We start from the raw sequence: 13943 nt of genomic DNA on the forward strand, positions 1-13943 counted from the left end.
TATTGAGTGTTAAAGTGACATAACTGGTCCACACTAACTCAAATTAATAACTCATTAACTCAAATCAACTCTCAATAACTGTCAAACTATTCATCATTCATCTAGTTTGACAGTTATTGAGAGTTGATTTGAGTTAACGAGTTATTAATTTGAGTTAGTGTGGACCAGTGATGTCACTGGTCCACACTTTAACACTCAATAACTGTCAAAGTAAATGACAGACTTCAAAACCGTTTACAGTTTTCTGATATACTACTGATGTTCTAATGATACAAAGCTGGTTGAAAATGGGCAGAGTGTTCCTTTAAGTCCTTACACCACATAAAAAGTTCTGGAGACCACCACCACCATCATTTCCAGCCAAGCAAAAGTAAACATACTGTACTGTGTTATGCACGTCACTGATACATGAGGTTGGTGCAGATGTCAAGGCAAGTTCCATGGAAACTGAACCAGCAACAAATGGGCTAAACTCTGCACATGCCTCAGTAACTCAAATGATTTACTGTTGAGATATTTTATTATTCAGTAAATGAAGGGCTTGATTTAGGCCTTCAGTTAAGCACTGCACAGTGGTGATTAAGTCGGTGTTTACATGCACATTCCACTCCAGTGATTCCAGCCCTGGAGTTACTTGCAGGAATAAGTGGCTTCATTGCAGGATGCTCAGTTGAGGTGATGCATTTATAAATCACAGCGTGGCAACCTTCTCATTATGATTCATGGATTCTGATGCTACCTTAGATTCTTTCTCTATTGCATCCGAAACAAGGTGTCTTCTAATGTCTAGTGCCCCCATCGTTTAAAAAAATATATAAAACAGGAATTATGCATATTAATTAGTTTTTCTCTAGTGTTTTGACATAGTTCTCCAATCTAAGGTTCATGCTGGCAAAACAGTTACTGTAGCAGCCATCAAAAGCCTCAAAGCAGAAATAAGTTTTGCTTTCTTTTCAGATAACATAATTATAGAAAACTATGCTAATGAGAAAACATGTTCCTTCAGTTTTTCAAGTTCCAAATGAATCCAAATATATCCAAATAAAATCTTTCAGAGGTTTGTGTATAATGGATGGAAAATGCTACGTTCAGGTTTTTGAATAAACAAACGTGAATTTGCAACAGCTGTGACAACATATGCAAATTTCCCTAAATGCAGGATGGCAGGGGCAGCCCACCCTACTCTGCCTCTGCCACCCTGCATTTAGAAACTCCAAAACTAAGCTGTCAAGATGTCCTGCTATTTATGTGCTTGAGAGTCATCACAGAAGGCGGCACTTGTAGGCCACTCTGAGGGAAAGTGTTTCAATGTGCTGATTTTAATGGACTCTGAGTGTATTCATCATCAACCATTCTGTATGGATAGGGCTTCAGATGTGCGGGCTTGGAAAAATGATTTGAAGGTCACACAGCTGACATCCCTCCCTTGACATTCAAAATGATAAGTATTGAGACAGCTACAGTACAGTAGCAAAATTGGTTGTTTGTTTAAGGCCTAAAAGTATTGGAACAATGAGGTAGTATGGGTGTTTTTAAAAGGGAAGGGAGTTTAAGTTGTTTTTCTCGCATTGATCCCGATAATTTTGTCTCTTCCAGCTGGTCACTGCGATTCCCCAGAGCCCATAGTCAATGGCCACATTAGTGGAGATGGCTCCAGCTACCGGGACACGGTGGTCTACCAGTGCATGCTGGGATATCGGCTCATCGGCACATCGGTCAGAATCTGTCAACAAGATCATCGGTGGTCTGGAACGACACCCGTCTGCGTCCGTAAGCACCTGATGATTACCATAACTTTCGCAATTCAACTGCAATGCCATATTATTTTATTTGACGTGAAAAGCTGACATGCTATGCCTCGCAATGTTGAGATCGATTTATAAGACGAAAAAAATAATCACTTATTAGATCAAATTCAAGGCTTTTCAGAGTTGAACGCACTCTTTCAACGACCACCTCTTCTGCTTTCAAGAGCCTCATTATGTTTGGCTGCATTGCAGGGGTGGAAAATATCACGACTGCATGAATTTCCCCCCCACCACCCAGTCTCTCACCATACTTCTCTGTACCTGTCAGTCTCTCACCATACTTCTCTGTACCTGTCAGTCTCTCACCATACTTCTCTGTACCTGTCAGTCTCTCACCATACTTCTCTGTACCTGCCAGTCTCTCACCATACTTCTCTGTACCTGTCAGTCTCTCACCATACTTCTCTGTACCTGCCAGTCTCTCACCATACTTCTCTGTACCTGTCAGTCTCTCACCATACTTCTCTGTACCTGTCAGTCTCTCACCATACTTCTCTGTACCTGCCAGTCTCTCACCATACTTCTCTGTACCTGTCAGTCTCTCACCATACTTCTCTGTACCTGTCAGTCTCTCACCATACTTCTCTGTACCTGCCAGTCTCTCACCATACTTCTCTGTACCTGCCAGTCTCTCACCATACTTCTCTGTACCTGCCAGTCTCTCACCATACTTCTCTGTACCTGTCAGTCTCTCACCATACTTCTCTGTACCTGTCAGTCTCTCACCATACTTCTCTGTACCTGTCAGTCTCTCACCATACTTCTCTGTACCTGTCAGTCTCTCACCATACTTCTCTGTACCTGTCAGTCTCTCACCATACTTCTCTGTACCTGCCAGTCTCTCACCATACTTCTCTGTACCTGTCAGTCTCTCACCATACTTCTCTGTACCTGTCAGTCTCTCACCATACTTCTCTGTACCTGTCAGTCTCTCACCATACTTCTCTGTACCTGTCAGTCTCTCACCATACTTCTCTGTACCTGCCAGTCTCTCACCATACTTCTCTGTACCTGCCAGTCTCTCACCATACTTCTCTGTACCTGTCAGTCTCTCACCATACTTCTCTGTACCTGTCAGTCTCTCACCATACTTCTCTGTACCTGTCTGTCGCCAGCGATCACCTGTGGTCACCCCGGCAACCCGGCCAACGGACGGACCAATGGCAGCGAGTTCAACCTTAACGATGTCGTCAACTTCACCTGTAACCGGGGTTACACTCTCCATGGAAATGCTCGCGCTCAGTGCCGACTCAACGGACAATGGAGCAGCCCCCTACCTGTCTGCAGAGGTATAACCCCCCCCCCCACACACACACACACACACACACACACACAGAATTAGACAGACTGGCAATCAGCACTTGCCAGTTAGCTATATTGTGCAACAACCTGGATGGTCCATGTGTAATTGTGTATCATAGCAAATTCATAAAATATATACTAGCAAATTCATAAATACTGTAACCACACACACACACACACACACACACACAGACACAGACACACACACACACACAACGTGCACGTGTGCACATGCACGCCCACAGGGTGGGGTACATGGCCACAGACTCATCTGTCTCCTCTCCACTAACCATGCATGGTTGTTTCACTGCATGTCTCCCTAGAGACCCTCTCACACACACACACACACATACACACACACACACACACACACATACACACGCACACACACACGCACACACACACACACACACATACACACACACACACACACACACAGATACTGTCGTAGGTGCAGATCGATAGTTGCTCGCATGGGTTTTCCATTCAAAGAATTCATTCTTGCTTTGCTCTGTCTTCCTCCCTCGTTTTTCTCTCCCCCTCCCCTGTCTCCCTCCCGGCTCCCAGCAGCAGCTGTCAATTATGACACTGAAACTTTCTTTGTTCCCACAGGGGGTGCCAGACACACACACACACACACACACACACACACACACACACACACACACACACACACACACACACACACACACACACACACACACACACACACACACACACACACACACACACACCCCATGTGTACCTGAATGTGAGTGAGTGTCAGTCTCCCCTGTGTGACATGTGGAAGAGGAAAAGTGCACTCTTATTGAGGGGCATCCATCCATCCAGAGAACAGAGCAGAGCAGAATAAAAGGGAGCAGAACAGATAGAAAACTGCAGAGGACTCGACAGCATGCGGCAGGACAAGACAGGACAAACAGGGCGACTGTAAACATGCTACATCCCCCTCCCCACCCCCACAAGTGATGAAGTCCCTGTCAGGGCCAATCAGTAACAAATATGTCACCTTGTTTGCGGCTGTAATTGTAGTGCCCCCGTGGGGTCAATCGGTGTAATTCGGCATGCCCGGAATGCGGCGATGAGATACATCATTCCCTGTGTTGTCTTCTCAAAATGGCATTAGCCGTGTCTGTGATATTGTGCATGACACATGGATGAGTGGACATGATGATGCAGTGCCCTCCTCCCTCGGGCCGGTCAGAGTCGTTTTTGAAATTGTGAGGACGCAGTGGTGAGATGCGTCATTACACCCACAAGTTTTGCCAAACAAGTAAAGAGATACCACAGCTGCCCCCTGACGCCAAACAGGATGCAGAATGATTTGTCAAAATCGGATCCAAAATGTTCACCATGGGGGACGAAAAGATCAGAAGAGCCCAGAATAGAGCATGCCAGAACAAAGAGCGGTTGTCTGCACTTTGGCAGAACATTCTCAAGGTTTAACGTTAGTGTCTGAACATTATGTTCAGTCCTCTGCGGCGGCGCCCCTTCTGTACAGGGTCCCAGCACTGGCCATGTTGAAAGCTGTTTTAATCAGAGCAGGTTATTAACAGTTGGGCTGCACTGGCTTTTCGTTTGATTCTGCTCTGACCTTGACATACATAACTGACTTCACAGCTTACCATTTTTGGGAATTCAAATTTTAGGTGTATTCAGGTAGATCCTTGGCTTGCCTTTAAAGGGACAGCTCACCCTAAAATCCAAAATACATATTTCATGTAGGAGCTATTTTCTTTTGCAGTCTCATGCAGGAACGAGCTAGCAGCTAGCAGCTGTAGTTCGGTCAAAAGAAAATAGTTCCTCGATGAAACTGCTCATAACAAGGTCTGTGGATTATCTTGAGTAACGGGGTCATGATTTCTGAAAAGAGACATTGCTGTTGAGTTTTTCAAATGTATTTCTTTGGCACTTTGAGCACCACAAGCCGAGTGCCATCCAGTTCCATTGTATTGGAGAGAAGGCAGAAACTCTGCGGGCGATATCTCCAAAACTCAGGCAACTAACACAAAACGATATAGATGGATAAATAGCACTACAGGTGAAAGGAAAAATATGTATTTTGGATTTTAGGGTGAGCTGTCCCGTTAATGTCAGTCTCATATTTTTGTTGCTGAAAATGCTAAATATGTTTTTTGTTGAGCTGTCCCTTTAAGAAGTGTTTAGTCTTCTGTTTTGTATCTTCTCTTCTCTATTGGGGGTCGTTACTGGGTTAACTGTCGGTTCTTTCCTATTCTGTCGTAGTGGTGAACTGTTCGGACCCTGGCCAGGTGGAGAACGGCGTGCGTCAGTCTGGACTACGTTACCCCGAAGTCTTCAGCTACGGCGTGACTGTGGCCATCCACTGTAAACGAGGCTTCTACCTGCTGGGCTCCGCCCTCCTCACCTGTCAGCATGACGGACGCTGGGACCGACCAATCCCACGCTGCCTAGGTACGGATAAGGGGAGGAGAGGAGGTTGGGGGTTTTGGAGCGCAGAGGAACACAACTCTTTGTGGAGGGATGGTAAAGGGAGTAGAGAGAGAGAGACCAGGAGGGAGAGACTTGTTTGGTAATTGTTCAAGCACTTTTGTTTGGATTGGGAGAGACGCTGGCAACACAGATTTAGGAGGACAAATGAGGACAGAATGAGACAAAAAGACAGAATGAGAGCGAGGATAATAGATTGTTTCGCACCAATATGCAAATATTCGTCCTGTTGACTACAGGTCAAACTATATGGGATTCTAGAAAAAGAAAAAGAGAAAGTTTAGCATGCAGAGTGTGAATAGTCTAGGGCTGCCCCCTATTAGTCGATTAATTGATTAACAACGTTCGCTAAAATGACAAACATCTAACTCTTTATTTGTATTTTAAAATCAATAATGTCAAATATTACTTAATTTTAGTGCAGTCAGTTGTTTGTACGATGTCAGGAAAGTCACTTTGGGGGGGAGGGGGGGGGGGGTGGGGGAGACTAGAGGGAATAGCGCGATCCTCCCGTGAGCTACGTCCTGTCGGTGAAATCCCTCGCTGTCAGGTGAAAAGAAGCGGCTGGAGACTGCACATGTATCGGAGGAAGCATGTGCTAGTCTACAACTTTCCCCAGATCGGCAGAGGGGGTGGTGGAGCAACGACCGGTCCGGGACAGCAGGGGGAGAAAATGTGAGAAAAACAGTGGGTTGAGACTTTATAATGCAATGCATTATTAGTGCTTAGGCTTGATCCTGGGGTCGGGATGTATTTTCTACACGCGGGGAGAAGGAGACATCCTCCATCTGTGTTTTCTAGCTGAACTGAATGTAAATTTAAGATGAGATAGTGTGTGTGTGTGTGTGTGTGTGTGTGTGTGTGTGTGTGTGTGTGTGTGTGTGTGTGTGTGTGTGTGTGTGTGTGCGTGTGTGCGTGCTCTCTCTCTCTCTCCCTCTCTCTCTCTTTCCTGTGGGGACCCATGTGTGATCTCTAATCCAGTAGCATCTGGAACCTGCAGTTTGACACGCATGCACACGCACACACACACACACGCACACACACCCCTTCCATTGCTGTCACCTTCTCTCTCTCTAACTATCTCCTGCCATGACCCAGCTGTACCACCTAATGCAGTAGTATGTGGAATCCATAGTTGAACACACACACACACAGACAGACACACACACACAGACAGACACACACACACACACAGACAGACACACACACACACACACACACACACACACACACACACACACACACACTGACAGACACACACACACACACACACACACACACACACACATACACACACTAACACCCTCTCTGTCAATCTGTCTCTGTAGCCATTTCCTGCGGTGACCCCGGAGTCCCCCCTAATGCAGTCGTGCCTGGAGCCCACGGCTGGATGCACGGTTCAGTGCTGCAGTACTCCTGCCTGCCTGCGGGGGTGCTGGTGGGTAATGCCACACGCTACTGTCAGGAGGACGGCACATGGAGCGGGGCGCCGCCGTACTGCACGGGTAAACAGATCTGCATGCCCGGTGGTTTTCAGCCATACCTCAGAGCGTGGATCTGTAGTCAGTTACAGTCATATGGTATATTGTTTACACTGTCAACAAACTGCTTTGGCCTGCTGGGTTGCAAGGGAGTTGCAAAATCAAAAGCATTATTTTATGGATTATTCGTTCCGTCACAATCAAGTTCAAAGCTACGCCAAGATCTGCACACTGCAAAAAAATGACAGATATCAACATGCAGGAGATCGGATGATTCTGGTAGTTTTCAAATGGCCCAGCCTGTTTCAACTCTCTGTTAGGCCATGTCCACACGGAGACGAGTTTAGGTGTATCCGCTAAAGTTTTTTCTCGTATAGACATTTCGTCCAGATGGAACCAGCGTTCTGGGAGTATACGTTCTGGGAGTACCGGTATACGCAAATTTTTGAAAGAGTGAATAAATCTGAAGACGCCACCCTTGCATTTCCGTGTTTACAACCCATACGCATCTTTCCTGAACCGATGACGCCATAGCCCCACCTCTCTCCGCCAGCAACAATAACAATCATGGCGGCTTACAGTGCACTAGCTTTCATGCTACAGCAGCTAGGGCTCTTGAGGCTAAATATAATGCTCTCGATCTATTACTACCGTCAGCAACAAGTGGACACGGAGAACAGCGTCTATGTACAACATCCTCAGGGCTCCACAGCTGACTCTTCCCATCCACCCCTCCCCTCCCCTCCCTTCATCGGATATTTCCCAGAAGGCTTAGTGGCTGCTAAGTTTTTACAATAACACAAACAAAATCAGGCTAAATGTGTTAGATATAAATAATATTTATTTTTAATACAACATGCAATTCTGGAATATTTTAATATTGGACCAAATGAAATGAAATGAAATGTAAACCCTGAGTGTAACGGACATACTCGGGATGCCCTATATATAGCCCTTGCAAATACAACGTGAATAGTGAAGTGAGAGGTTTGACAACCACACGGTTGCACTGTGATGTCTGCTCGTGTCCACTCCAGCAAGACTTTAGCTTACTTGACACAACTTTTTCAATAAAAACACATTTATGCCATGAGTTTATATAATGTATATTTATGTTGCATCATTTAGCCTGTGCTGTGATGTGCAGGAGCGGCCAATACGCTGGGATGTGTTTGCAACATGTCTAAAGATCATGGAAGTGGATGATATCAGAACGTCACCGATAGTTTACGTTCTATATTGTAGGCTACAGGGAGACCATCAGCCGTGCTGAACAGCTCTGCATTTGCCTGTATAGGTTTAATCATTTTATTCATCGACATGGCAAACCTCCCCGCAAAGCCAAGGGTTTAAGCTGCTCGCTACAGTGAGATACACATTATAGACTGTGCGCCCCTAATATTTATTTTAAATCGCAATAATAATGTATCATGATTATATCGTATCGTGAGGACTCTGGTGATTCCCCTGCTCACGACTCGCCTTCAGCATGCAAAATGGGATAAACCATTTAATCCCCCCCCCTTCCCTCCCCCCTGATAGCTGAACAAAAGCTTTTCACCCTTGAACACGGTTTCAAGGTAATTTGAAGCAGGCAAGGCAAAAGCCAATTAGTTAAAAGCACAACAAAAGTGCTAAAAGCACTGTGATCCTCTTTAAAATCACTGTCAGGTTGAGTGCTGTCAAAAGGCTGCTCACTCAAGTCAAAACAGAAAAGGTTCTATTCAAAAGATAGACCCATTTAAACAGTGGAAGTAATGGTCAGTGTTGTACAACAGGCAGAGAACCAGACGAATATGCTGGACAGCTCAAGTGTCTGTGTATGGATCAATAACCATTTGTGTAACTTATTGAGTTGCTGACCCCTGCTGACCCCTGCTGGAACTGAAGGCTATCGTTCACTACATGTGAAATGACACTGGGTGTTACGGTTAGAAAGGACGAGCTGTACAACTCAACACCAGGGTCACAGGTTTCGCGCCCCCCGTGTGACCTCCGGCTTTTGTCGGGCGTCCATACAGGCACGATTGGCTGTGTCTGCGGGTGGGAAGCCGGGTTGTGGGTATGTGTCCTGGTCGCTGCACTAGCGCCTCCTCTGGTCGGTCGGTGTTAACTCTTCCCCCCTGTATTTATTAGATTCATATTTCTCTATATATTGCCCTCGTATATTATACAATATATTGTATTATTGCTAGGTCTGAATCATCAATATTTTCATCATGAATCAATATCAGAAATGACATCATAGCAGAATAACCTTCTTAAGTCAATATAATGATCATGACCTGACATAGGGCTCTGATCTCTGGGGAGGCAGAGAATTTCCCTATGAGGCTCAATCAAGTATCTCATTAATATCAGAGTAGCAGTAGAAAGGAAGTGATGTCACTTTTGTCTTATGTTGTTATTAATGCCTGTGTGTCAAGCTGACTTTAAAGCAGGCAGGGGAAGGGAGTGCTCAGAGCCGTGTAGAAGAGTCGCGAGTATGCATCTCCATTCACTCCAATGGACCAGTTTTTTACTCTCAAGAGTTCCAGGAAGTAAGGTCCTGGATTAAGCAGCACTGTCGAGTTGCAGCAAAATGGACAGTTTGTGTTGTACTTTGATTTTGATTTTGTTTTTTACTCAAATTGTACATTATCAGCTTTATTTTAGCATTCAAAAGTAGCGCGAGACCCCTTCCTGGCTGTTCATTGGCTAATAAGTCACGCATTTGGGTCCTCCGCTGATGCCACTCTCTCTCTAAATTGCTCTGGGGACGCCATGTCACTCAGAATCAGAATCAGAATCACTTTTGCCACAGTATGCAAGTTACATACGAGGAATTTGTCTTAGTCTCTGTATGCAGCGTAGCGGTCACATCAATATACAGGGATAAGAAGTAGGAAGATAACTAACGGCAATCGCAAGGTTGCAAGTGCAATCAAATCAAATCAAATCGAGTCAATATATACAATATGTACATGAGTGGTGAAGTGTTCTGTGGATGATAAATATGAATTTACGTTGGATTTACATGAGATTTACAGTCAGAGTTAGATAAGAGTTTACATTGAATCTACATGAAATTTACAGGCTAAGTTAAATAGGCATTAATGTGCAGGGAATTCAATCAATCAATTTATCAAGGAATCAAGGAATCAATTTACCAGTCCCAGTTAGACAGGCATTAAATTAGATACAGTATGAGTTCCAGTTTTATGGGGGGGGAGTTCAGTTGAGTTTGGGAGGAGCTAGTGAGTTTGTGTGTGTGTGTGTGGGGGGGGGTTGATACACAGGTAGCAAGTGCCTGTGTATCAAGCTGACTTTAAAGCAGGCGGGGGAAGGGAGTGCTGAGAGTGTAGGTACGCTATGTCACTCACGTAGCAAGTGTTGCTCAACAGTAGACTTACACACGGCCTGCAAGCACCACAAGCGATTATGTGCACAGTCGACATCTATCGCAACAGCTGAGACACATATAGCCTCCACACAGAACGCTCGGCAGAGCAGAATCCATCCTGCAGCTGAAAGCCTCATTGAGATGCAAGAGGCGCTGCATCCTGAGCTGTGTAGCCTGTTCAACTCCCTCAAATCCCCACCGATGGAATTTAAGCTGCTAATATTATAACACGCGCGGTGCTTCTAATGCGACGACAATCTGGTACCGCCTAAATGCAAAGTACACTTGTGTTTTTGGTTTGTGTGTGTGTGTGTGTGTGTGTGTGTGTGTGTGTGTGTGTGTGTGTGTGTGTGTGTGTGAAGACAAGACACTGAGTGGACAAATTGTCAACAAAAAACATATTTAGCATTTTCAGCAACAAAAATATGAGACTGACATTAAAGGGACAGCTCACCCTAAAATCCAAAATACATATTTTTCCTCTCACCTCTAGTGCTATTTTATCCATCTATATCGCTTTGGGATAGTTGCCTGAGTTTTGGAGATATCGGACGCAGAGATGTTTGCCTTCTCTTGAATACAATGGAACTGGATGGCACTTGGCTTTTAGCGCTGGAAGCCCTAAAGAAATACATTTGAAAAACTCAACAGCATGTCTCTTTCCAGAAATCATGACCCGATTACTCAAGATAATGCACAGACTTTGTTGTGAGCAGTTTCATGTAGGAACTATTTTCTTTTGTAGTCTCATGTAGGAACTAGCTAGCAGCTAGCGGGGTGTAGTTCGGTCAAAAGAAAATAGTTCCTCCATGAAACTGCTCATAACAAGGTCTGTGGATTATCTTGAGTAACGGAGTCATGATTTCTGGAGTGAGACATTGCTGTTGAGTTTTTCAAATGTATTTCTTTGGCACTTTGAGCACCACAAGCCGAGTGCCATCCAGTTCCATTGTATTGGAGAGAAGGCAGAAACTCTGCGGCCGATATCTCCAAAACCCAGGCTACTAACCCAAAACAATATACTGTAGTTGGATAAATAGCACTACAGATGAGAGGGAATATATGTATTTTCGATTTTTAGGGTGAAGTGTTCCTTTAACTATGTTTTTTTTGTGTATGTGTGTGTGTTTTGCCTGGCTGTCTGTATGTACAAACGTCTTTGTCACTTTCTTTCACAGGTGTAAGTCCAGGGGTTTGTGGAGACCCCGGCGTGCCCCCCCGCGGCGCCCGTCTGGGAGGGGAAGAGTTCAGAACCAAGAGCCTGCTGCGTTTCAGCTGCGAGGCGGGGTACAGCCTGATCGGCTCGGCCGAGAGAACCTGCCTCCACAACGGGACCTGGAGCGGCACGCAGCCTGTTTGTCAAGGTGGGGAACCACGGAAAAGAATAGACTCCACTAGAAGGTTGCAACGTGCACAGCTCCAAACTTGAAACGCAGTGTCGGGTGCGCGGCTGCTGCAGTCAACAGGAAAAAACAGAAAGCTCGAACTTCTATTTAAACATGGTTACGCTGACGATGGCTTAAAAGAGAATTTCAGTATTTTTCAACTTGGACCTATTTTCGTATCCCCCCCCCCCCTTTCTGTAATCCACACTGACAATAACACCTAGCTCTCTAGTTTTACTATGGAGGTGTGTGCCGTGTGCGTGTGTGCACATGTATAAATATCACCTAAATGAGTTTCAGTCAGGACTTGAAATGTGGTTTGTTTGTTTCCGTGTGTGTGTGTGTGTGTGTGTGTGTGTGTGTGTGTGTGTGTGTGTGTGTGTGTGCGCGCGCTGATTATTTATGTCCATCTACAGTTGTTTTTCATTAAGCTAATAGTGTTTTAAGGCTGATTCAGAGAGAATGAAGCATCTATCACTAAGACGTACACAAGGAGGTCCATACTCTCACACACACACACATAGACGTGCACGCACACACACGCACAGACACGCACACACACACACGCATGCGCGCGCACACGCACACACACACACACACCCAGAGTGATTATTCATACAGCGTCGACAAATGCAACATGCACACACTCATGCATGAACAAGCCCCACAGCCCCACACTCTGTTACACACAAGCGCACACTCGGGCACTTTAAGGGCTCTAACTAATGAATCCCATCAATTGGTGTTTGATTGTTCGAGCCTGTCAGCTGTCAAGATCTTATTAGCGAGATGTGCTGTGGTCGGTTGCTAATGCCTGTCCGGCCTGTTAGGTCGATATGCTGTGCCAGCACCTAAAGATCGATGGATCACTAGTTCAGACCAGAGCCACTGCAAGACAGAAGGTCTTCCCCAGTTTGCATTCTTGTGTCCTCCGTCGCAAATTTGACATAATACTGTATCTAACAACCTAAGGACAATAAAAAAAAATGCCAAGGTTGGATAAACATCCCAGAGTTTTGGTTTCCAACAAAATAACAAATAGAGAACGTGATGGTGACTTGGCCAACAAGAAGGAATGGGAAGCCTCAAGACTTACGAGAATGACACATTATGTAAAAACTAGCTGGCACCGATAAACAGCGCTAGAGCCTACACTACAGTAGTCTAGTAGTCTGGAGTCTGGCTATAACCTACAGTAGTCTGGAGTCTGGCTATAGCCTACAGTAGTCTAGTAGCCGGGAGTCTGGCTATAACCTACAGTAGTCTAGTAGTCTGGAGTCTGGCTATAACCTACAGTAGTCTAGTAGTCTTGGAGTCTGGCTATAGCCTACAGTAGACTAGTAGTCTTGGAGTCTGGCTATAACCTACAGTAGTCTAGTAGTCTGGAGTCTGGCTATCACCTACAGTAGTCTAGTAGTCTGGAGTCTGGGTATAACCTACAGTAGTCTAGTAGTCTGGAGTCTGGCTATAGCCTACAGTAGACTAGAAGTCTTGGAGTCTGGCTATAACCTACAGTAGTCTAGTAGTCTTGGAGTCTGGCTATAACCTACAGTAGTCTAGTAGTCTGGAGTCTGGGTATAACCTACAGTAGTCTAGTAGCCTGGAGTCTGGCTATAGCCTACAGTAGACTAGTAGTCTTGGAGTCTGGCTATAACCTACAGTAGTCTAGTAGTCTGGAGTCTGGCTATAACCTACAGTAGTCTAGTAGTCTGGAGTCTGGCTATAACCTACAGTAGTCTAGTAGTCTGGAGTCTGGCTATAGCCTACAGTAGACTAGAAGTCTTGGAGTCTGGCTATAACCTACAGTAGTCTAGTAGTCTGGAGTCTGGCTATAGCCTACAGTAGACTAGAAGTCTGGAGTCTGGCTATAACCTACAGTAGTCTAGTAGTCTGGAGTCTGGCTATAGCCTACAGTAGACTAGAAGTCTTGGAGTCTGGCTATAACCTACAGTAGTCTAGTAGTCTGGAGTCTGGCTATAACCTACAGTAGTCTAGTAGTCTGGAGTCTGGCTATAACCTACAGTAGTCTAGTAGTCTTGGAGTCTGGCTATAGCCTACAGTAGTCTAGTAGTCTGGAGTCTGGCTATAACCTACAGTAGTCTAGTAGTCTTGGAGT

At 45.2% G+C, this 13943-nt stretch overlaps 1 protein-coding gene across 1 annotated transcript in view; it reads left to right on the top strand.

Annotated features, from left to right (window-relative positions):
- Window positions 1–13943, top strand: part of LOC310788810 (CUB and sushi domain-containing protein 1) — a gene marked incomplete at its 3' end in the record, with an annotated part of 351287 nt that overhangs the window by 317517 nt on the left and 19827 nt on the right. Inside the window, 5 exon segments of the mRNA XM_083650384.1 lie at window positions 1597–1770; window positions 2924–3097; window positions 5355–5543; window positions 6908–7084; window positions 11621–11806. Coding sequence (XP_083506510.1) covers window positions 1597–1770; window positions 2924–3097; window positions 5355–5543; window positions 6908–7084; window positions 11621–11806 — 900 coding nt within the window.

This window comes from Poromitra crassiceps (assembly GCF_964638095.1).
Source record: "Poromitra crassiceps genome assembly, chromosome: 14".
Taxonomy (NCBI): Eukaryota; Metazoa; Chordata; class Actinopteri; order Beryciformes; family Melamphaidae; genus Poromitra; species Poromitra crassiceps.